Source organism: Chiloscyllium punctatum, chromosome 9 (genome assembly GCF_047496795.1).
Source record: "Chiloscyllium punctatum isolate Juve2018m chromosome 9, sChiPun1.3, whole genome shotgun sequence".
Lineage (NCBI taxonomy): Eukaryota > Metazoa > Chordata > Chondrichthyes > Orectolobiformes > Hemiscylliidae > Chiloscyllium > Chiloscyllium punctatum.
The window spans coordinates 45,377,562-45,401,641 of record NC_092747.1 but is presented as its reverse complement, the minus strand read 5'-3'; the positions used below and the strand labels follow the sequence as shown (position 1 = coordinate 45,401,641).

Below are 24,080 nucleotides of genomic sequence, written 5' to 3'. Positions count from 1 at the left end.
TAATCAGTCTCCCATGGGGAACCTTGTCGAACGCCTTACTGAAATCCATATAGATTACATCTACTGCTCTGCCCTCATCAATCCTCTTTGTTACTTCTTCAAAAAACTCAATCAAGTTTGTGAGACATGATTTCCCACGCACAAAGCCATGTTGACTATCCCTAATCAGTCCTTGCCTTTTCAAATACATGCACATCCTGTCCCTCAGGATTCCCTCCAATAACTTGCCCACCACCGACATCAGGCTCACCGGTCTATAGTTCCCTGGCTTGTCCTTACCACAACTCTTAAACAGTGGCACCACGTTAGCCAACCTCCAGTCTTCCAGCACCTCACCGGTGACTGTCGAAGATACAAATATCTCAGCAAGAGGCCCAGCAATCACTTCTCTAGCTTCCCACAGAGTTCTCGGGTACACCTGATCAGGTCCTGGGGATTTATCCACCTTTAACCGTTTCAAGTCATCCAGCACTTCCTCCTCTGTAATATGGACATTTTACAAGATGTCACAATTTATTTCCCTTCAGCCTATATCTTCCATATCCTTTTCCACAGTAAATACTGATGCAAAATACTCAGTTAGTATCTGCCGCATTTTCTACAGCTCCACACAAAGGCCGCCTTACTGATCTTTGAGGGGCCCTATTCTCTCCCTAATTACCCTTTTGTCATTAATGTATTTGTAAAAACCCTTTGGATTCTCCTTAATTCTATTTTCCAAAAGCTATCTCATGTCCCCTTTTTGACCTCCTGATTTCCCTCTTAAGTATACTCCTATACTCTTCTAAAGATTCACTCGATCTATCCTGTCTATACCTTACACATGTTTCCTTCTTTTCGTTAACCAAACCCTCAATTTCTTTAGTCATCCAGCATTCTCGATACCTACCAGTGTTTCCTTTCACCCTGACAAGAATATACTTTCTCTGGATTCTTGTTATCTCATTTCTGAAGACTTCCCATTTTCCAGCCATCCCTTTTCCTGCGAACATCTGCCTCCAATCAGCTTTTGAAGGTTCTTGCCTAATAACGTCAAAATTGGCCTTTCTCAAATTTAGAACTTCAACTTTTAGATCTGGTCTATCCTTTTCCATCATTATTTTAAATCCAATAGAATTATGGTCGCTGGCCCCAAAGTGCTCCCCCACTGACACCTCAGTCACCTGCCCTGCCTTATTTCCCAAGAGTAGGTACATCCACATACTGAATCAGAAAAATTTCTTGTACGCACTTAACAAATTCCTCTCCATCTAAACCTTTAACACTATGGCAGTCCCAGTCTATGTTTGGAAAGTTAAAATCCCTTACCATAACCACCCTATTATTCTTACAGATAGCTGAGATCTCCTTACAAGTTTGTTTCTCAATTTCCCTCTGACTATTGGGGGGGTCTATAATACAATCCCAATAAGGTGATCATCCCTTTCTTATTTCTCCATTCCACCCAAATAACTTCCCTGGATGTATTTCCAGGAATATCCTCCCTCAGCAGAGCTGTAACACTATCCCTTATCAAAAATGCCAGTCCCCCTCCTCTCTTGCCTCCCTTTCTATCCTTCCTGTAGCATGTGTGTCCTGGAACATTAAGCTGCCAGTCCTGCCTATCCCTGAGCCATGTTTCAGTAATTGCTATGATATCCCAGTCCCATGTTCCTAACCATGCCTTGAGTTCATCTGCCTTCCTTGTCGGGCCCCTTGCATTGAAATAAATGCAGTTTAATTTATTAGTCCTAACTTGTCCCTGCCTGCCCTGACTGTTTGACTCAGGACTGTTCTCAACTGTACCAGTGTCAGATTGATCTCTTTCCTCACTATCTCCCTGGGTCCTACCCACTCTCCACCCCCCCCCCCCCCCCCCCACCTTACTAGGTTAAATCCTCCCAAGCAGTTCTAGCAAATTTCCTTGCCAATATATTAGCACCCTTCCAATTTAGGTGCAATCCGTCCTTCTTGTACAGGTCACTTCTACCCAAAAAGAGATTTCAATGATCCAAAAATGTGAATCCTTCGACCATACACCAGCTCCTCAGCCATGCATTCATCTGGTCCATCCTCCTCTTCCTGCCCTCACTAGCTCGTAGCACTGAGAGTAATCCAGATATTACTACCCTTGAGGATCTACTTTTTATATTTCTGCTTAACTCTCTGTAATCTCCCTTCAGAATTGCAAGAATAAGAAGCATTCAAACTATATATTGCACGGGACAGTGAAATCAATTTCTCCTTCTGCTTTTCCCGATGAGATATCTTCACTCAAATCTCAGGCTATTGCCTTTTGTTGCACAATTTTTATTCACGATCTATCCTTGTTCATGATTTCACCAAATGGATGGAATAATATAATTGTGCCAAATCTGAAATTAGGTTTGTGTCAGGATCCCTTTTGCAAATTGAACTAAATTCCTCAAACTCTCTCTATATTTCCATATTTGATATTTGATGGATGTTGTCTTAAAAAATAAAAAGAGAGTATTGCAACTGACTGCATCAACCAGATTCCTCTAACAGCTGATATGTATCTCAGCCATCTAATGCACCCGTAAGCTCATTGTTGAACACAAACTAACTACACTTTCTCTTGTTTCAGTCTTGCTTCTAGATATTCAATCGAGAAGGTTACTTCAATGAATTAAACCTAGTTTACCAGCAAGTACTTAATAGACATTTATCTAGCCTGTGAAACAGCAACAGAAAGGAACCGATGACTTGATTTTAACACTGTGTAAGTGGATGGGCTCAGTATTTGTTCAGAATATTTCCCAAGGTTCCAGGAAACTCCTTCATCAAAACTTAGCAGAATTCTTTTGTTAATAAGTTAGTGAGAAAATGTCTAGATGTGGTATGTTAATGAACACTAAGGTGCAGTAATAAGGCTTTTAATGTCCATTTTAAAAGAAGCCAAATCAAAGTAATAAGAAATCGCTGAACAAAATCTGGCAAATCCAAATATGAAATATCGAAGTGATACATCGTTCCCACCAATCTGGGAATAGGGTAGCTCAACTGTTGAACTAACTTTCAATAAGACTCAACTGCCCAATGAGAGATCACTGATTAAAAGTGGTTGCTGTTTGTAGGATTATGCCACCTTTCACATGTAGAATGATAAAGAAAATCTACATACTTGTGTCTTTCCCTACAGGGATCCCAGTGTCCAATGAGGAAAAAAATCTTACATGAAGAATTAAATAGATGAAAATCACCAATATTCATAGAAACAGCATGAAACAGATGAACTACATCTTGACAATGAATAGCTACAATTTTTCAATACACAAATGCAGCTCACCTGAAAGGACATTGTCACCACCTAAAAAAAAAACAAAACAGAACAACATTACATCAGCAAGCACTTCTAAAAACATTAAAAAATGATTTTAGATCTGAGTATGGATCAAATATTCCTACTTACAACTAATACATTAAATGTCCTTGGTTCAAAAGATAAATCTATTCTTTTACCAGATCCTTTCCCTTTGGGACGAGTGTGCATTGGATATTATTTACATGAACCTGTTCCAGCTATCTGATAAAGCCCCTCAGAAGAGAAAGTTAACCAAAACTCAACTCTCTGAAATTGAAGGCAAATGAATGATCTGGTGAAATTGGCTGAATGGAAAAGAAAGATGAATGCAGACTACCCAACTGAATATTGTATACATGCTTATGAAACTATAATTATTTTACTGTTTTTTGTAATGAGATGTCATAAATTTACCTGCATTTTATCGAATTTCACCAGAAAATTAATTCATGCGTGAAACAAAGTACAGAAATTTCAGATTGTAAATATGAAAATTAGAAGAGAATGCATTTATTTGATCATGAAATATTTGCACAGTGGCCAACATACAATCACTAAGTCACCCTTTATTTAGATGTGCAGAGTACACTGGCTATGACCAGCCAGTTCTGAGTCAGTCCCTGAAGTCAGGAGACTTTCTGAATCCCCAGCTTTTCTCTGTTAGATCAGGGTTCCCTGATTGGCCCAGGTTAACAACCCCAATCAAGGATCACATAGTCAATGAGATCGACGTGGTTTCAATCAGTACACGCTATGTAGCTATCGCGAGAAACTTGGAACTTTCAGGATTTAGCGTCAGTCTCTGTATTAAATGAAGAGTGATATGGTATCAGTTAAGGTTTTATCAGCTAGGGTATTTATTGAACTTTTATTTAAAGTCTAATGCCATAGCTGTTGAATAAATGTTGAAATCTATTAAAAACTATGGCTAACAAAACACAAATGAAGGTTGAAGCAATTGATTCATGAGGAGCATTTTCTCTCTAGTTTCTTAGAATTCTTCAAACCAAGAAATTTATAATAGTTATTTTTTGTTAAAATTTCGAGAAAATATAGATGGCTGCTCACCCAAAACAATATTAAAATAAATATGACCGAACTGGCAAAGTTACAAATAAAAGAACGTTAAACAAAATCCAGAATTACCTTGGGCACCATGTTTCAAATGCATCTCTAAGAGAACAATCAATGGTTCTAATAATGCAAACCAATCTAACAGCCAAGTTAGTTAAACAAATCAACTGCCAACATTTCACTTTGAAACACATGCAAAATTGAAAGTAAAATATGACCAGTTTGTGAATACAACATTCAAGTTACACTTACTGCTACAATAAAAAACTGCTCCCTTATGTCTTTAACAGGCAGTCATAGGCAATAACACTCAACTGACATTTGTAAATGCCAAAAACAACAAGTTTTGAAGATTGAAGAGCACAGGATTTCGGGAGTCAATTGCTGTGTGTGGAGCACAGGCAAATAAAACCATAGCCTCTAACGGTAGAAGTGAAGGTAGACACACAACAGGCTGGAGTTAGTGGGAATAGGAGGCTGCAGTGATAGGGATAATCTAGGCCAGTGGGTGTCAGGCTAGAAGATTGGACTGAATGGAAAAGAAATATAGAAAGACTAAAGGATTAGTGAGGTGGAAAAAAATGAGTATGAAAGAAAAAAAAGTTAAGTCACAGAGATGTACAACATGGAAACAAACCCTTCCAACTCATCCATACCGACCAGATATCCCAACCCAAACTAGTCCCATCTGCCAGCACCTGGCCAATATCCCTCCAAACCCTTCCTATTCATATACCCATCCAGATGCCTTTTAAATATTGCAATTGTACCAGCCTCCTCCACTTCCTCTGGCAGCTCGTTCCATACACATACCAACTTCTACGTGAAAAAATTGCCCCTTAGGTCTCTTCTATATTTTTCTCCTCTCATCCTAAACCTATACCTTCTAGTTCTGGACTCTCCCACCCCAGGGAAAAGACTTTGTCTATTTATCCTTTCCATGTCCCTTAATGTTTTGCAAACTTCTATAAGGTCACCCCTCAGCCGCCAAACAGCCCTAGCCTGTTCAACCTCTCCCTATAAGCTCAAATTCTCCAACCCTGGCAACATCCTTACAAATCTTTTTTGACCCCTTTCAAGTTTCACAACATTCTTCCAATAGGAAGGAGACCAGAATTACATGCAATATTCCAAAAGTGGCCTAACCAATGTCCTTTACAGCCCCAACATGACCTCCCAACTCCTGTACTCAATATTCTGACCAATAAAGGAAAGCATACCAAAGCCTTCTTCCCTATCCTTTCGACTCCACTTTCAAGGAGCTATGGAGCTTGCACTTCAAGGTCTCTTTGTTCAGCCACACTCCCCAAGGCCTTACCATTAAGTGTACGGGTCTTGCTAAGATTTGCTTTCCCAAAATGCAGCACCTCGCATTTATCTAAATTAAATTCCATCTGCCACTTATCAGCCCATTGGCCCATCTGGTCAATATCCTGTTGTAATCTGAGGTAACCTTCTTTGCTGTCCACTCCACCTCCAATTTTGGTGCCATTTGCAAACTTACTAACTATATCTCTTATGGTCACATCCAAACCATTTATATTAATGATGAAAAGTAGTGGACCCAGCAACAATCCTTGTGGCAATCCACTGGTCACAACCCTCCACCACCACCCTCTGTCTTCTACCTTAGAGTCAGTTCTGTATCCAAGTGGCTAGTTTTCCCTGTATTCCGTGAGAATACAAAAAATATAAAAACAGGTGGCTAAATGAATCAACATAGTGAACATTGATTCCATAAAAAGTGAGCATGAAAAATTAATAATGGAAAATAAAAAGCTGGTAGATGAATTGAACAGGGATTTTACAACAATCTTCACTGTAGGTATTACCAGTACATCCAAGAAATAGCTGCAAATTAGGAGTTAGAACGCACAGAGGAAGGAGCTCAAGAAAATCACAATTAGCAACAAAATGGTGGGGCTGCAGGCTGACAAGTGCCCAGGTCCTGATGGACGTCATCCTAAAAGAAGTAGCAAACAAATTAGTAGATGTGCTCATTTTAATTGTCTAAAATTTGATAGAATTGGGAAAAAAATTATTAGATTTGAAAACAGCACATATTATTCAAAAAGGGAGACAGAAAGCAGGAAACTACAGAACAGTTAGCTTAACATCTGTCATCTGGCAGGTTTTAGAAACTATTATCAAACATGCTACAGCAAAGCATTTGTCAAACGGTCAAGGTAATCATAATACCATAAGGATACAGAAGCAGAATTCAGCCCATCAAGTCTGCTCCATGTAATCAGGCAGAATTAACAAAAGAAAAGAAATCAAAATGATGTTTAATTAATTTATTGGAATTCTTTAAGGCAGTAATATCTGATGGATGTACTGTACCTTGATTTCCAGAGGCAGTTAATATGGAGCCACATCAAAGGCTATTATGAGAAATAAAATCTCATGGATTAGGGGGTTAAATATTGGCATAGAAGATTGGCTGGTTAACAGGAAAAAAGAGACTAAAAAATATTACAAACGCTGTGCCACAGGGTTCAGTGCTGGATGTCAATTTTTACAATGAATGCGAGTGACTTGGACGAAGGAATCAAAAGACAAATTGTTACATTTGCTGATACAAAGATAGGTAACAAATTAAGTTTTCTAGAGGGGGGTACTGGCATAGTGATATAGTAATTAGATTAATATTCCAGGGATCCATGCTAATATTCCAAATACATAGTTTGACTCCCATTCTGACACATGGTGAACTTTGTACTCAATTCATAAATTTGAAATTATAAACTAGCTAATGGTGTCCCTGAAATAATAAATTATTGTAGAAATCCACATCATTCATCAGCATATTTTAGGGAAGGAAAATCTAATATCTTCATCTGGCTTGACCAATGCCATAGCAATGTGGTTGATTCTTGACTTTCTTCTGAAACAGCCTTGCAACCCTCTCCACTGCATGTGACTATGACAAAGTCTCACAAAAGAAATGAAACTAGATGGACCATGCTGCATCAACAAATGGATCAGAAATGATAATGGCGTACATAGTTTTATTGACACTGCAAAGTCTCCATATTAACATCTGTGGGATTGTGCAACTGGGAAAGCTGTCTCACAGAGGACTCAAACAGCAGCCTGATGGAGTCATTCTCACAGAATCATAAACTTCATCCAACGTCCCGAGCCTGTCCTGTTCTACTGACAGTGCTGGCGGCACTGTATTTTGGTGTTGGGAAGGATTTGTCCTGCAGTCATCAAAATTGAAGTGGTGCTGGAAAAGCACAGCAGGTTAAGCAGCATCCGAGGTGCAGGAAAGTCGACGTTTCCAGCAAAACTCCTTCATTAGGAATGAGGCTGGGAGCCTCGGGGGGTGGAGAGATAAATGGGAGGGGGATGGGGCTGAGGAGAAGGTAGCTGAAAGTGCAATAGGTGGATGGAGGTGGGGGTAAAGGTGATAGGTCGGAGAGGTGGGTGGAACAGATACGTGGGAAGGAAGAGTGACAGGTGGGACAGGTCACTAGGGCAGTGCTGAGCTGGAAGGATGGAACTGCGGTAAGGGGAAATGGGGAAACTAGTGAAGTCCACATTGATGCCATAGGATTGAAGGGTCCCGAGGCAGAAAATGAGGCGTTCTTCCTCCAGGTGTCGGGTGGTGAGGGAGTAATGATGGAGGAGGCCCAGGACCTGCGTGTCCTTGGCAGAGCGGGAGAAGAAGTTGAAATGTTCAGTTACGGGGCAGTGGGGTTGAATGGTGTGGATGTCCCGGAGATGTTTGCTGAAGCGCTCTGCCTGAAGGCGTCTGGTCTCCCCAAAGTAGAGGAGACTGCATCGGGAGCAACGGATAATATAAATTACATGTTGGAAAGTGCAGGTGAAACTTTGATGGATGTGGAAGGCTCCTTTGGGGCCTTGGACGGAGGTGAGGGGGGAGATGTGCATGCAGGTTTTGCAATTCCTGCGGCTGCAGGGGAAGGTGCCAGGAGGGGAGGATGGGTTGTTAGGGGCATGGACCTGACCAGGTAATTGCATAGGGAACAGTCTTTGCAGAAAGCGCATAGGGGTGGAGAGGGAAATATATCCCTGGTGGTGGTGGAAATGTTGGCCGGTGATACGATTTATGCAGAGGTTGGTGGGTGGAAGGTGAGTACCAGTGGGGTTCTTATTGCAGTTGGAGGGGTGGGGTTCAAGGGTGGAGATGCATTGGAGGGCATCTTCAACCACGTGGGAGGGGAAATTGCGGTCTTTAAAGAAGGGGGTCATCTAGTGTGTTCTGTGGTGGAACTGGTCCTCCTGAGAGCAGATGCAGCAGAGGTGGAGGAATTGGGAATACGGGATAGCATTTTTGCAGGAGATAGGGTGGGAAGAGGTGTAATCCAGCTAGCTGTGGGAGTCGGTGGGTTTGTAGAAAATGTCAGTGTTGATTCGGTCATCGTTGATGGAGATGGAGAGGTCGAGGAAGGGGAAAAGGAAGTGTCAGAGATGGTCCAGGTGAACCTAAGGTCGAGGTGGAATGTGTTGGTGAAGTTGATGAACTGTTCAACCTCCTCATGGGAGCACGAGGTGGCGCCAATGGAGTCATCAATATAGCAGAGGAAAAGGTGAGGAGTGGTACCAAGTATGACTCTGGAAGATGGACTATTCTACGTAGCTGACAAAGAGGCAGGCATAGTGGGGCTCATGTGGGGGCCCATGTGGGGGCCCATGTGGGTGACCATGGCTACTTTTTTCATCTGGAGGAAGTGGGAGGATTCGAAGGAGAAATTGTTCAGGGTGAGGACCAGTTCAGCCAAACAAATAAGAGAGTGTTGAGGGTGAGGCTACTTTCTTCCCAGCCCCACCGCCCTCCCGTTTATCTCTCCACCGCCGAGGCTCTCAGCCTCATTCATGAAGAAGGGCTTTTGCCCGAAATGTTGATTTTCCTGCTCCTCGGATATTGCCTGACCTGCTATGCTTTTCCAGCACCACTCTAGTTTTGACTCTAATCGCCAGCATATGCAGTAGCCACTTCTGCCTCGTCGTCAAAATTAACTTGAGACTCCATGCTATCTAATAGCATCAAATAGGGCTGATTACCACCTACAAGCCCCAACCCCAGCCCCCAGGTGCTGAAACATTTTGAATACCATTAGGAGAACACACATGACCATGCCGATCATATAAAAACCTATCTGGTTCAGAAATGCTCCTTAGGGAAGGAGAACTGCATACACATGATTTCAGCCCCACAGTAATGTGGTTGATCCTGAACTGCACACTGCAATAGTTTAGCAAGCCACCTAGCTCAGGGGCAACAAATGCTGGACAATGCAGCGATGCTTACATTACATCAATAAACAAACATTTTCATTTTTAATTACTTATACATTTAATTTTAAAACTTTGAAGCCTGCAGCTTTAATGGATTTGAAACAAAAATGGTGATAATCAAAAAGTGAAAACTTCAGATACTCAGAATATGCAGCAAGTTGCACGAATAATTATCACAAAATATTAAACTTACCGTCTGTACATTCCTGAATAACTGAGAACAGGAAATCTCGAGGAGTCATGAATAATTCACCCTCATATTCAATTGAGGCAAATTGTTTGAAACGTTGCTTGCAAGTTGCAGCACAGCCATATTCTTCTTTAGTATCTTCTTTAATGGTATTCTGGACCTAAAAACAGAAATTAAAAAAAATTCATTAAATTTCAGAATCTAACTTCGTATATCTTTGTTCTCATACATTATTAATTAACCATTGCTATAATAAGCAAGCATCTATTTGAACATATTACGACAGGCATTTTCTGTCTACCTTCAGTTTATAGGTGGGTTGATTTACTTGGGGGTGCAGCATGGTACATGTGGAGGCTTGTGGAGCATACAGAAGATGCAACAGATGCCAAGGTTGCTGGTGGAGATGGAAGTAGCGGGCACCATTCGTGTGGGGGCATGGTGTTTGCTTGAGAAAATGAACAACAGAAGATGAGAGGAGCCTAATAACAAGTTATCCTGGTTGGAGAAATTGGGACAGGGGTTTGATGGAACAGGAAAGACAATTAGTGCTGGCAAGGAGGAGAGGGGAATTGGAGGAGTAAAGTGAGCTCCACAACAAAGTTATCCCGGTTGGATGGATTGGACACAGAGCGGTTATCCTCTGGTAGGGGCGGGGGTGGTATGTAGCTTGCATGGATTAAGAGATGAGGGTGGAATGGTATAGAACAAGTGAAATGGGGAAGGCAAGTCATAGCATGGAGAATGGTAGGGATGATATGTTCCTGGTGGTGGGGGAGGGAGGCGAGTGTGTTCCTGGTGGTGGGGGTGGGGGGGTGGGAACGAGGTGAGTGTGTGTTCCTGGTGGTGGTGGGGGGAGGTGAGATTTTGTTCCTGGTGTGGAGGTGGGGGTGTGTGTTCCTGGTGGTGGGGATGGGGAGAGTGTGTTCCTGGTTTGGGGGGTGTGGGGTGGAGGGGAGGGGGAGAGAGTGTGCTCCTGTTGGTGTGGGAGGGGGAAGAATGTGTGTTCCTGGTGATGGTGGAGGGAGGCGAGGAATGACATGCGAAAGACAGAATGGCATGGGAGAACGATGGCATACAAGGAAGGAGATAGCATGGAAGGGCAGAATGACATGGGATAGGCAGAATGGCATGGGATGGAATCGTATGAGTGAATTAGGAAAGGGTGGATCGCGTAAAAAAGGGTATAGGAAGGATCAAATGGTATTGTACTGGAGACATGTTTTGAAAGGATGGCATTGGAAAAGTGATGAGATGGTGGAACTGATAAGGTTACTAATTTGACTGTATATGTTGTATGGGTCCCTGCTCAAATCTACATACTTTAATTCCACCTCTAATCATAAAGTGTTAATATAGGTTAGTAAATGTTAGTGATGTGAAAAGATAGGGACAGGGTTGAGATATATGAAGAAATGTTTTTGATGAGCTCAAATTTATGGAGGTTGAAACACATGTGATTGGTATAACAGAGTGGCCAGTGAGGAGGTTTAGAATTACTGTTGAAGGAATGGACTGAAAACAATGGCTTCAATCTTTGAAGGTAACATGTAGGAAATAGTGATTCACATAAAATAATCTGTTTAACAAGCAACAAAGCTTTGGAAAAACCAAAATAAGTTATGGTGAGACAGGAATGGGTGTCATCAGCATATATATGGGCAAAATGATTAGCTGAAAGAAACATTAGGCCCTTAAAGACAGAGTGGAGAAATTATCATAGAGAATGAGAAAATAGCAAAGGTGCTGACCAAATCTCTGTCTCAATATCTGCAAAACAAAAGGACTGAGCATTAACTGCAAGAAGAGAGGAGGAACACACTCCTCTATCTACGTCAACGGCACTGAGGTGAAGACAGTCGATAGCTCAGAGTGATGATAACCAACAATCTGTCCTGGACATACCATGTAGAAACAAAGTCAAGAAGGCACAACAATGCCTCTTCTTCCACAAGTGGCATAGGAAATTCAGCATGTCTATAAGGACCCTCACCAACTTGTACAGGTTCACTATAGAAAGCATTCTATCCAGGTGCATAACGGGCCTGGTATTGCAACTGCTCTAACCCACGACTGTAAGAAACTATAGAAAATGGTGTGCACAGCCCAACCCAGAACGAAGCCAACGTCCCATCTATGGACTTCATTTACACTTCTTGTTGACATGGAAAGGCTGCCATCATCATCAAAGATCCCTACCTCCCTGATAATGCTCTCTTTCAACCTCTTTCATTAGGCAGAAGACACAGAGGCTTGAAAATATGCATTAACAGGTTCAAGAACAGCTCCTTCCCTGCTGTTATTAGACTGCTGAATGGACCTCTCTGACTTCAAATAATGCTGATCTTGCTAATGTCGGTCTTGCTTTGGGCACCTCCTGTGCAACCACAACCTTGCATGCCTTGGTCTGTCTAAGCACCCTATGCTCTATGTACTTGCTTGCTATGAACTGCCTGCACTGCTCACAATACAAAATTTTTCACTATAATTAGGTACACGACTACAATAAATCAAATCAAATTTGAGGAAATCAGTGGCGATGTGGTAATGTCCATGGACCACTGATCCAGAGGCCTTCGCTCATTCTGTGGGGACTTGGGTTCAAATCACACCAGGGCAGCTGGTGGAATTTAATTAAATTACTAAGTATAGAATTCATCAATACATTCTTTTAGCTATATATATCTAGAATATGAAGCTGGTGATTATGGCAACTATCATCAATTGCTATTAAAAAAATCTGATTCATTATCATTCTTTAAGGAAGGAACTCTACCAGTAATCTCCATCTGGTCTTATTTGCAGGCGACTTCAGATCCACAACAATGTGGCTGATTCTTAACATTCTTCTGAAATGGCCAATAATTTTAAGGACAATTCAGGATAAACAACAGATATTAACCTTGCTCTTGACATTCAAATCCCATCAGAGAAGAAATAAATATTTCTACCTGTATTCACAGTAGAAAACAAACTTCATAACAGGAATAGAGCATAATCAAGGTGCGAATAGGATGAGGAATTTAATTAACACAAACAACAAAAAAAAATTGAAGAAACTTAAATGATGAGAGGTCAACAAATCTCCATGACCTGATAGAATCCTAGAATATAAGGTAGTCACAGTCACTGTGGATATGATTTTCCAAAATTCCTTGGAACTTCTGAATTGGTCCCAGCAGATTTGAAGTTAGCAAATGTAACACTGCTATTTAAGAAAGGAGAGAAGGAGAAAATACTGGAATCTAACATTCAACAAATCTGAAAAATGAACTTAAAACATAATAGCATATTTAGACAAAATCAAGATAGTGTTACAAAATATAGATTGTATTTGACACATTTATTTTAAGGTCTTTAAGGGTGTGGCAAGTAGGACAGATAAAGGGGATGTAGCAGATACAGTTGAATTTCCTAAATGTTATAAGGTGTTACACAAAAGGTTACCTTGTACAAGATAAAAGCTCATGGTATGGGGCTAATATATTACAAGGGGGAGAGGCCAGGTAATGCATATGAAACAGAGAGTAGGGATAAGCCTGAGCTAACTGAGTTACAGTGAAACACTGCCATTAGGATCAGTGCTCTACTAATCTATTTTTAATCTATTTAATGACTTACACACAAAAAAGAAAGAAATCAGAGTTCGAATATACAAAGCTAGTTGGTTACGCCAGTACTAAGGAGGATATATAGATGCTGCCAAGGAAGACTCATAGGTTAAAGTGAGTGAGCAACAGGTAACAGATGGAGAATAATGTGGGGGTACTATGAGGTGACTCACTTTAATAGGAAAAATGATTTTAAGATCTATGAAACTGGCAAAAGTTGATGCTCAGTACAAAGTTAGCATGGGGTACAATGGACATCGAGGAAAACAAGTGACACTTTCTATTGCAAGAGGACTGGAATACAAAGATAAACAAACCTTGCTACAATTGTGCAAGAAACTATTGTGAACACAGTATTTAATATACAGGAAGGGATATACTTGCATTGTGGAAGAGTATACAGTAGATGGGAGGGGTGTTATCCTCATGTGAGAGGCAGAGTAAATTGAATCTATACTGTCTGGATGTTTAGAAGAATGAAAGGTAATCTCATGAAAACATACTAAAAGAGGTTGAATGATAGCCACTAAGGTTTGCTTCTCCTGGCTATACAGTCAAGTAAACAGAATCATGCCTCCGAATAACTTCGAATTGAAATACAAAATAAAATCCTTCACTCAGCAGATTGTGAATCTTTGTAATTTTATACCTATGACCATTGTGTAGAGACCATTGTTGAGCAAATTCTATTCTCAGTAAATTAAAGAATATGGGATGCAGGCAGTAGAGTTGAGTTGAGAGGAAGATCAGACATGTTTGTATTGAAAGGTGGAGCAGACAGGAGGAGCTGTATCATCTACTCCTATTCATTTTGTTCATAGAAATCATAAGTTGAAGGAGATCAAGGATTTTTGAAGGACCCTTGAGCTAAATATAGACCAATAAATATTCATTATGCCACTACATGCAAGTCATCAGCAACTGACTCTGCAAGTTTGGCAAATTTGACCTACAGCCAGTTCATCTTTCACTGGTAATAGTATTATCAACAGTGTAGCATGCAAATTTAATGCACTATAGTAAAATTGAGCATTTCTTCTCAATGGAAGAAAATGTTACCCTTTGGCATTATGTTTGAACATACCAGATTTTAATTTGTCTTGGACACATATCAAGGAATAACCATCTTGCAATTATAAAATTTTAACTTTGTTCACTCATATTGTCTCTGAGTAGCTTTTGTTGTTCATCATCCAAGGAAACAAACGAAATAGGCTAAATTACTATGCCACGGCAAAATAGGATGTGGGTTGGCCCACAAAGTTTTCCTTTGATTTATTTATAGAATGTGGGCTTTTCTGAAGGCCAGCATATATTGCTCACCCTAATTGCCTTTGAGAAGGTGGTGGTGAGCTGCCTTCTTAAATTGCTGCAGTCCTTGCAGTGAAATAACTCCCATAGTGCTGGTGGGTAAATGCTATTTATTCTTGAACCTATGAGCAGCTGATAAAATGCCATTAGCTCATTTTAGGGAGCAACATTCTGAATTGTTCTTTAGTTTGAAAATCAGTAATGGAATGAATCCAAAAGAGGGAAGAGAAAGGTGTAGTTTCACTTTTAAAGCACACAACCTCCTTTTTCCAGCAGGTGTTTTTAAAACTAATTTGGAAAGCTATGAGGAAAGAGAGAACATATATTGAACATAAGGAAACCAGCTCTGACAGCGTGATAGTTGCAAAACAGAGTCTAATTAAATGATAACTATGCAAATTATTAATGGTCAGAAATAAAAATATTTTAGGTTACACACTATTTTGTTCATATTTAAACCCGTGATTTAGGAGTTTTAAGATTTTGCGAATATTTGTTCCTACTCCCTCAAAATAAATATTGCCTGGGATTTCTTGGCTCCCCTGTCTTGCAAGTCAGTTTTAAAAATTGTTTTGAACGTAGTGACGTACTATAAAACCTTCAAGCTTTCTAAGTTGCTGCAAGTTGAGCTCATAGCAACTGGATATTTCAGTTTTTTGTTTTGTGACTTGGCTTGAGTCACCTCCCTCAAGACTGTTAATTGGAGGTCTGTGCATTGCCAAGCTAATGCCAGTGGAATATGTGCAAGAGGTAGCTAGGGTGACTGTTTCTATAATATTTCCATCCTTCACTCCTGGAAAAGAAGCACCCAGCAGCAAGGACAAGCTTGCTAACATGTCATACAATTAAGTAAAAATATTATCAAAATGCTAAAACAATAAAGAAAATGAAAGTGTGCTTCAAATGAACCTTACTTTTTACCAAGGAAAACATCATCATGATCAGTATATTACAATTATGTGGAATTCCATAGTTGTTTGGCAGTCTTCATCATAATCTTTCACAGCATCTCTTCCTTTGTACAAATTTATAATAAATAATGAAAATGATTTACTGCATTAATCATCATCATCGCATTTTAAGTCTCCAGCTTTGTTACTATTATTCATTGAACAAACCCAATTCTTTCCCCACACTTCTTGGACTGGTTAAAAACAAAGACAGGTGCAATTGTCTTGCTTAAATGTTTGCCATTATTAGCATACAACAAACAAAACTTAAAACTAGAAGCATCGGAAGAAGAATTGTAGATCACTTCACTATAGTACTCAACGTTATACAACATACAATCTCAAATGAAACAGCAGTCGATTTAGAACTGTGATTTCACAATTATTTTTATCCCACAGGACTCATTAAACTAATAAGGAACTCTTGATGGGTACATGTTAACAACTGATTGAAGCATGGAACGTATTTGTATATTTAATAATGACCTTTCAGCACATAAACACTTGAGTAAAGTTTTTTTTGTAATAAGCCAATCCAAGAATCAACTATTTCAATTAAAGAACAATCAATCTGAGCTTTGGCAAAGAGTACCATCTTAATCAAAAATTGTTTAATCCCGAAATATTAAATATCAGCACCTCAATTAAGTGCACAATTTGATGTCATCAAAATAAGGCCATTTTAAGGAATTACTGTGATGCAAGGTATGTGATTTACATATTAATATCATTTATTTTTGAGATTAGATTTTGAATTAATGATGTGTAGATTTTGATTTAAATGTATGAAGGAGTTTAATAATTAGTTTTTCAGTCTTCTAATGCACAATTTTAAAACCAGTGTATGTTAGAGAGCAGCTGATTGGGGACCCTCCTGAAAAGATAATGAGAATTTCTTCATAATGAGAGATTTACGATTGGAGAGAGCAACACTGAAAGAAATTTGCTTGCTTTTGTTTAGGAGAATCAAGATTGTTTTCCCCCCTAGATTGTAGAGCTTTTGCTTTTCAGCTTGTTGAAAAATTGCCTGGCATCATACAGAAGGGGAAAGTGAGGACTGCAGATGCTGGAGGTCAGAGTCAAGAGTGTAGTGCTGTGCTTTTCCAGCAGTACACTCTCGATAAGAATCTTACAGAAGAACAGTTTCCTCTGGAGAAAGGATTTAGTTCAGAACAATTAAGAAATAGGGTATCTCAGAGTAAGGGTTTTAGTTTGAAAATTCCAGGTGACAAGTGTTTGGTTAGAACCTTGAAGGGGTTATTTGATACAAAGAAATTTTAAGCTCAGTTGTTTCAATAATCTCGAAAGAGGCCATCAAGACCGGGAATTGAAAGAACCAGAAATGTCAAGCCTATGGGTATGATAAAGAAGGAAACTCTCTCTGCTGGGAATAGATTGGATTTTATTTGGCCATGGGTTTTCAAATCTTTCAAATTGTGTTGAATGTCAGTAGCTTGGTTTGTTTTATTTTATCTTCATTTATTTTGTGCAATAAACTGCAGTTTTATTGTTAAAATCAAATCTGTGGCATTGTGTACTTGTGTTTCAGTGAAAGACTACCGTGTTTAAATAATAAATGAGCAGAATATGATTTAATAAAACCAGATTTTAGTCTGGGATATGACTAATCCACTTGTACCATTATCTGGGATCGTAACATTACCTGTCAAATTGAAATAAATGGATATAATAAAAGATTTAATAACACAATGGAGATCTAACAAACATTTAATCTCACAGTGTTACCATAAAATTAGCTTTTTATTTATTTGCCCGCTTCCATAGCAGACATGATTACTTAGAGTACACAAACACTGCAATTATTAGCCATTGTTGTATCTAAATGAGGTACAGGTGAAAGCTTGGTTCAAATCTGAGCAACATTAACTGGTTCAGATAAACACTGGTAAAGCTGAAGCATTTTCTTTGGCTTCCACAAAATTAACATGTCTGGTTTGAACTCTACTGACCTCTTCTTTTTCTGTGATGATTCTTTGAGTAAATATAGAAGTGCAGAATCTTAGTATACTTTTCAGTACCTTAGTTTCCTCCTCATTCCAATCCATTCACAAGCCTGTGGCATCTGCAGCTTTGTCAAACCAGTTAGATGTTCATTTAAATCTCAGGGACTATGCTGTCACTGCTTTAGAGCATAATATTCTAGTTGATCTATGGAAGCAGCTAAAGTGTGTCTACAGAATGGCTACAGCATGCTATCTAAAAATGCAAGATATAGACTTGAAGCTCAGTCAACTTTCTTCCACATCAGTAGAGGAGATATAGCCAGACTTTATTAGTTAATTCAACATTAAATTAGCTCTTCCCAACAAAGGATCAGCCAAATTGTTCATGCACTGGAACAAAAGGGCAATGCTAGTGTATTGGAGAACAAAAACATCAAAACAATTTCTTTAAAGTTCATCCTATTTTCAATATATATGTGCAGTAAATGGTTTACAATTAAAGAAAACTGCGCACAAATTAAACTCCATGAAAACCAAATGATGGCAACTGAATTACCAGTTGATCCTCTCCTGCAGGCTGAGTACAAGGATCAGAGGTAAGTACATCGTAGAGTTTTAGGCAATATATAAAACTGGATAGAAGCACAGAAACCTAAATTTAACTCACCTCTACAAACTTCCAATGAAACTAAGCAACAGATGTTCATAGACCTGACATATGATGATTATTTACCTACTTTGGCAACAAGTATTATTTGAGAACATATGAAGAATATCACAAAAACATTATTTTGCAGTGCAAAAAAGTTATATTTCATCCTTTCTTTGTACATTGGGAATTGTAAACACCCAATATGTACATATGTAAATGAATCAACTTCATCATAAATAAGTGCAATTTTGAAATACACAGTATCCTTCCTCTGTCCTAATACCAAAATGTCATCAGTATTACAAAGCTTCTTTTAGACATATCTCAAACGAGATATTTAGATAATTTAGTTGATTTAGTATTACAAGTGAAGTACTCCAAGACATATACACAACCAATTAATGTTGTGGATACATTGGCAAATTAGATAATGTTGAATAAAAACTGCCTTTTATTTATGACTCGTCCAATACTCTCAATTAGGATTACTGAATCTTGCAAAGGTACAAGCTGTTTGTGATAATGCAATATTTTTAATCTAGTCAATGAAATCTGGAGGCAAAAAATATAAAGTGATAGTTTTGTTATTTGAATATATATTTTTTCTAGACCCTTCATTAATTGCATTCAAAAGTCTGTTCTTGAAAACAGACTAATTCCTAGCACCTTAACAAAATATTCAGTTTATTTGCATTTATGAGGAAAAAAAGGGTTAAGTGGCAACAAAGTTGAATCTCCTGCATATAGAGTCATGGTTGTAGTATTTAATATTGACATCAATTTTCTTAAAACAAAAAAAAATGCCTACACCGTAATAGAGTACTCAAAGTATAGCAATAATTATTCTTTGCATAGTAACTGAATAAAAGCCTGTCAGCTGAATGTATCTGCAATATTTTCAATATGTCTGCTTTGTCAAGAAAAACAAACTCATCATTCACTAATGTGACAAGTCTCCCATTTCTGATTATTACATTCTTAAACTTTCCAAAATAGTTTCATGATAATGCTGAAAGATGAAATAAATCACTAACATTTTATAGGTTGCCTGAAGAAGTAGCCACCTAAATTAATTGATACACAGATTAAGCACTGGCAATTTAGAGAGATTCTTTCAGCTTCTAAAGAGTCTACATCCAATAACATTTTTTTCTGATGCTAATGAAATTGTTGTATCTTTGTTGTATCTTTTGGCTTTTATATCTGATTTCTGTGTTACAAGTTTTCTTTTATAAGAAAAAAATGCCAGGAATATGAGAAACTCCTCCCTGAAAGTATTATTACCTCTCTGATGTAGGAGATCCTAGTTACTGACCATTTGCAATTTTGCTGAAACTCTGCTTCATGCAAAAACTGGCACACTGAAGCAAAATATAGCAGAAAGTTTTTGCTTTGTTCTTGATTCCAGTAAAGAAAACTAACAGCTGTTTCCTGATATTCAAAATATGTTCTTTTTCTGACAGATAATCTGGTTTTTGGATAGTCTGGAATGCAGCTCTCATGAAGTTCATGTCCTGAGATGATTTCATCTGGTACTTGCCAAGCTCTATTTGAAATTTGCAGCTTTAATACGAGGATTATTTTGAACAGTCTTCTGAGAAGTGCGGCTTTTTCAGGTGGCCTTCTTTAGAGATACACGTAGAAAATACCAAGGCGGCAAAAGTGGGGCATATCAGTCATTGAAACAAATCGAAAAGAACATTAAAATCACACAAAAAAATCAGTCTGTGGCAAACAACTGCCATTTATTATTTTAAACAAACATGTATGGAACTTTTAGTATCCTTTACAGGAACCAATTTCTCTCCATCCACAATACTCATTACAAAAAAATGTTGTTGGACTATCTAATTTAAAAGCGACATTCAACAAATTGGAAATGCAATATTTGGGCTCTGCAGTAGAAACATTGCTTAAACTCTAAGCAACTCTTCCTGGTTGCTTTGGTTCACAGAATAACAAGGCATATATTGCCATGATATAATATGGTATTGTTGGTGGCTATTCTGGAGAGTAGTTTATGTGTCTCTAATTAAAACCACAGTAGTTAATCCATTATATCTATGACACTGGCATATCCAAAAATGTGGAAGCTTACTCATCTACATATACCCAAAAATCTAACTCGGCCAATGACTGCACTATCAGCCTCCTCCTGATCTTCAGGAGGGTGAGGGAAGGTGGTAATGAGAACCATCATGACAGGCATAGTCAGCAAACATCTGCTCACTGCTCATTTTGTACCAGAACTACTCAGCCTCAGACCTCAAGATAGTTTCATCCAGTTATGAATGTGAGAGATGAATGGCAAGTGATGAAAACAGCAGTCCGCAACAGCGAGACAACATTAAAAGATAGCCTTGAAAAATGTGAAGACATCAAGGACAAACGTAAAGACTCCAATCTTTTGTGTTAAACTTGGCACGGAGAAAATATTTGGATTTGTTACAGGCAGTGACTATAGTCCCAGGAAAATAGTGGGATTATTTGTTACAGCTCTGCAGTATTCAACTCAAATCACTACTCCGCCAATAATAAAACTAGCCTAAAACAGGACATCAATAATATCCTAACGTGGCTAATAAGTGGCAAATAACGTGTGTTATCTAACAACTGCACCAGTTAATTGAGCAAGAAAAACCATCACATTTGACAAAGAATGATATATCCAAAACCTGTTCTCTACCTACAGGATACTGGTCTGGAATTTGTTGGAATTCACTTGATTTCCTTGGATGAGCACAGCTCTGATATCACTCAAGGAGGTCATCCCAATCCAAGATAAAACACTCTACCTGACTGCTGTCCCATCCACCATTATTTTCATTCACTTCCTGCACTTCTGTCACTTACAACATGCACCTTCCCCTGAGGACCAGAGGGCACACATTAAAGAAAAAGATAAGGAGGAATTTCTTCTCTCTGAAGGTAATGAATCTGCTCAATTCTTCACTGTAGATGGCTGTTGAGGGCTGAGCTATTAAGCACATTCAAGGCTGAGACAGGCAGATTATTAATCAATAGGGGAATCAAAGGCTGAAATTATGCCATAAAGTGGAATTGTGAATGAACAGATCAGCAGACTTGATGGACTAAATGGCCCACTTTTGCTGTTACACCTTACGACCTTAACATGCAAATTTATGTCCTCTACCCCCTCAGGGACAAGGGTGACAGATATATGAGAGTCTTGACAATCACAATCCTGACTTCGACATATGATTCTGTCCCTTCCTCAGTTAAAATCCTGCAAACCAGATCCCTACCCTCACTTCCAAAAGCACTGTGGGAGTAAATTCATTATATGGATTAAAATGGTTCTGGAATTCTGGTCATACTGCCTTTATGTGCAACAAGAAATGGGCAATAAATACTGGCCTTGCTGTGCTCCATGAATTAACTTTTAAAATGTTATTCTCATTGATTATCAATACCAGAAGAACACTATTGGTCAGTGGTTGAATTGGACAGCCATATCAGATCAAGACTACATGAGCAGGGTAGGTGCCACACATTTCTAATGTAAATCCTTTTAAAATATTAGAATTTTTTATTACTATTACATTTCTCTCATTATAATCCATCTTCCATGTTGCTGTCATTTATTTGACCTATCTAGAGTCATAGAGTGATAGAGATGTACAGCATGGAAACAGACCCTTCGGTCCAACCTGTCCATGCCGACCAGATATCCCAACCCAATCTAGTCCCACCTGTCAGCACCCGGCCCATATCCCTCCAAACCCTTCCTATTCATATACCCATCCAAATGCCTCTTAAATGTTGCAATTTTGGAGCCTATTTGTGTCCCCCACAGCTCATCTTTCCATATAGCTTTGCACCATCCACGAACATAGATACGTTACTCTCTATCTCTTTGTCAAGGTTATTGATGTAGATTGCAAATAGCTGAGGCAGCTACAGCTGGTATTCTACTATTCACTGCCTGCCAAATTGGCAATGGCCTGCTTAAGTTCAATTTTTACTTCCTGACTGTTAATCAGTCCTCTATAACTCTCAACTCCATGAGCTCTTATCTTCCTGAGTAATCTTCTGTGAACTTATTAAATGTCTTTTGGAAATTCAGGTATACTACATCTAGTGGTTTCCCTTCATCTGCCTGACTAGTCACACCCTCAAAAGACTAATACAGTTTTCAAAACAAAGTAAAAACACATTGACTTGTTTAATCATTCTACGCTTTTATTAGTGCATTATTAGTGCTTCCTTAATAACCTGCCGCCTTTAAAACAGATCTGATGTGGCTACAGAAACGGGGTATGGTGAGGCTGGAATATTGGAATGCCCTTGCATGTTTACTGACTTAGCTTTAAACGTGAATGATAGGCCCTCAAACCCACTCTTTGCCATGTACTCTATATACTCCCCATATCCTTTTATACCACTCACCTCCATGCCCTCTTAACTTCCCAATACCCCTCATATTGTCCAAACATTCTTAAGCCCCCGGGTCTTTTCATCGATCCTACTCTATTCTCGCCATGTATTATCTATATCCACTCACTTGGTAACCATGATGAACAGGTTTCAAGAGCCATTTCTTTGCAATGGAGATGAAAAGAATTTCTAACAATCTAACAGAGCCCTCAATTAAACATACTTCACCATGAAACAAAACTTTTATTCATAAAATCCATTCAAAAAAATTTAAATCTCAACTGGATGATATACCAAGACAAACCTCTATTTCACTTACCACAAAGACTGCTAATCCTTTAATAACTTCAAAGAGAACATAAGATTACAAAGGGATCTTGATCAATTTGGCTGAAGAGTGGCAGATGGACTTTATTTTAGATTAATGCAAGATATTGCATTTTGCAAAGTGAACAAGGGCAGGACTTAAACAGTTAATGGTAAGGCCCTCACAATCTTGCAGATTTTTTGAAAGTAGTGTCACAGTGTTGCCTTCATTGCTCAGATGAATGAGTATGGTATTTGGTATATCATTTTGAGGTTAAACAGGAGGTTGGTGAAGCCACTTTTGGAGCACTGCGTATAGATCTGGTATCCCTGCTACAGGAAGGATATTAATAAATTGGTGAGAGTTCAGAAAGGATTTACCAGAATGGTGCTGAGATTGAAGGATTTGGGTTATAGGAAGAGGCTGAATAGGCTAGGACTTTTTCACTGGAACCTAAGAGGTTTAGGAGTGATCTAATGGAGGTTTATAAATCACGAGGGCAAGAATAGGGTGAATAGCAAAGGTCTTTTTTCCGATGGTTGGTGAGTCCAAAACTAGTGAGCATAACCGTCACATGAGAAGGGAAAGATTTTAAAGGGAGCTGAGGGGCGACATATTCACAAAGAGGGTGATGTGTGTATGGAACAAACTGCCAGAGGAAGTGGTAGGTGTAAGGACAGCTACAACATTTAAAAGACATATGGACAGAGACATGAATAAGATAGGTTCGGAGGGATGCGGGTCAAACGCAGGCAACTGGGACTAGTACAGTTTGGAAACTTGGTCTGCATTGGACGAATTGGACCAAAATGGTTGCTTAGATGATGTATAACTCAATGAAAAGCCCTGTGCAGAGATATTCTTCATCAAAATTTTAAAAACTCAACTAAGCATTCATAATGATTCGGCTATTAACAGCATTACAGAGTCATTGAATCCCTACCATGTGAAAGCATACTATATGGCCCATCGAATCTACACAATAAAGACAAACCAACCCACACAGACCCATCCCCCTACCTATCCCTATAACCGTGCACTTCCCATGGCT

General features: G+C 39.0%; 1 protein-coding gene across 2 annotated transcripts in view; it reads right to left on the bottom strand.

Moving 5' to 3' along the window:
• micu2 (mitochondrial calcium uptake 2) overlaps window positions 1-24,080 on the bottom strand; it is a 463,232-nt gene that overhangs the window by 223,506 nt on the left and 215,646 nt on the right. For both annotated transcript variants that reach the window (XM_072577388.1, XM_072577389.1), the window contains exons 2-3: window positions 9,840-9,996; window positions 3,290-3,310 (exon numbers count right to left, since the gene is read on the bottom strand). In XM_072577388.1, coding sequence (XP_072433489.1) covers window positions 3,290-3,310; window positions 9,840-9,996 — 178 coding nt within the window. The remainder of the gene's footprint in view (window positions 1-3,289; window positions 3,311-9,839; window positions 9,997-24,080) is intronic.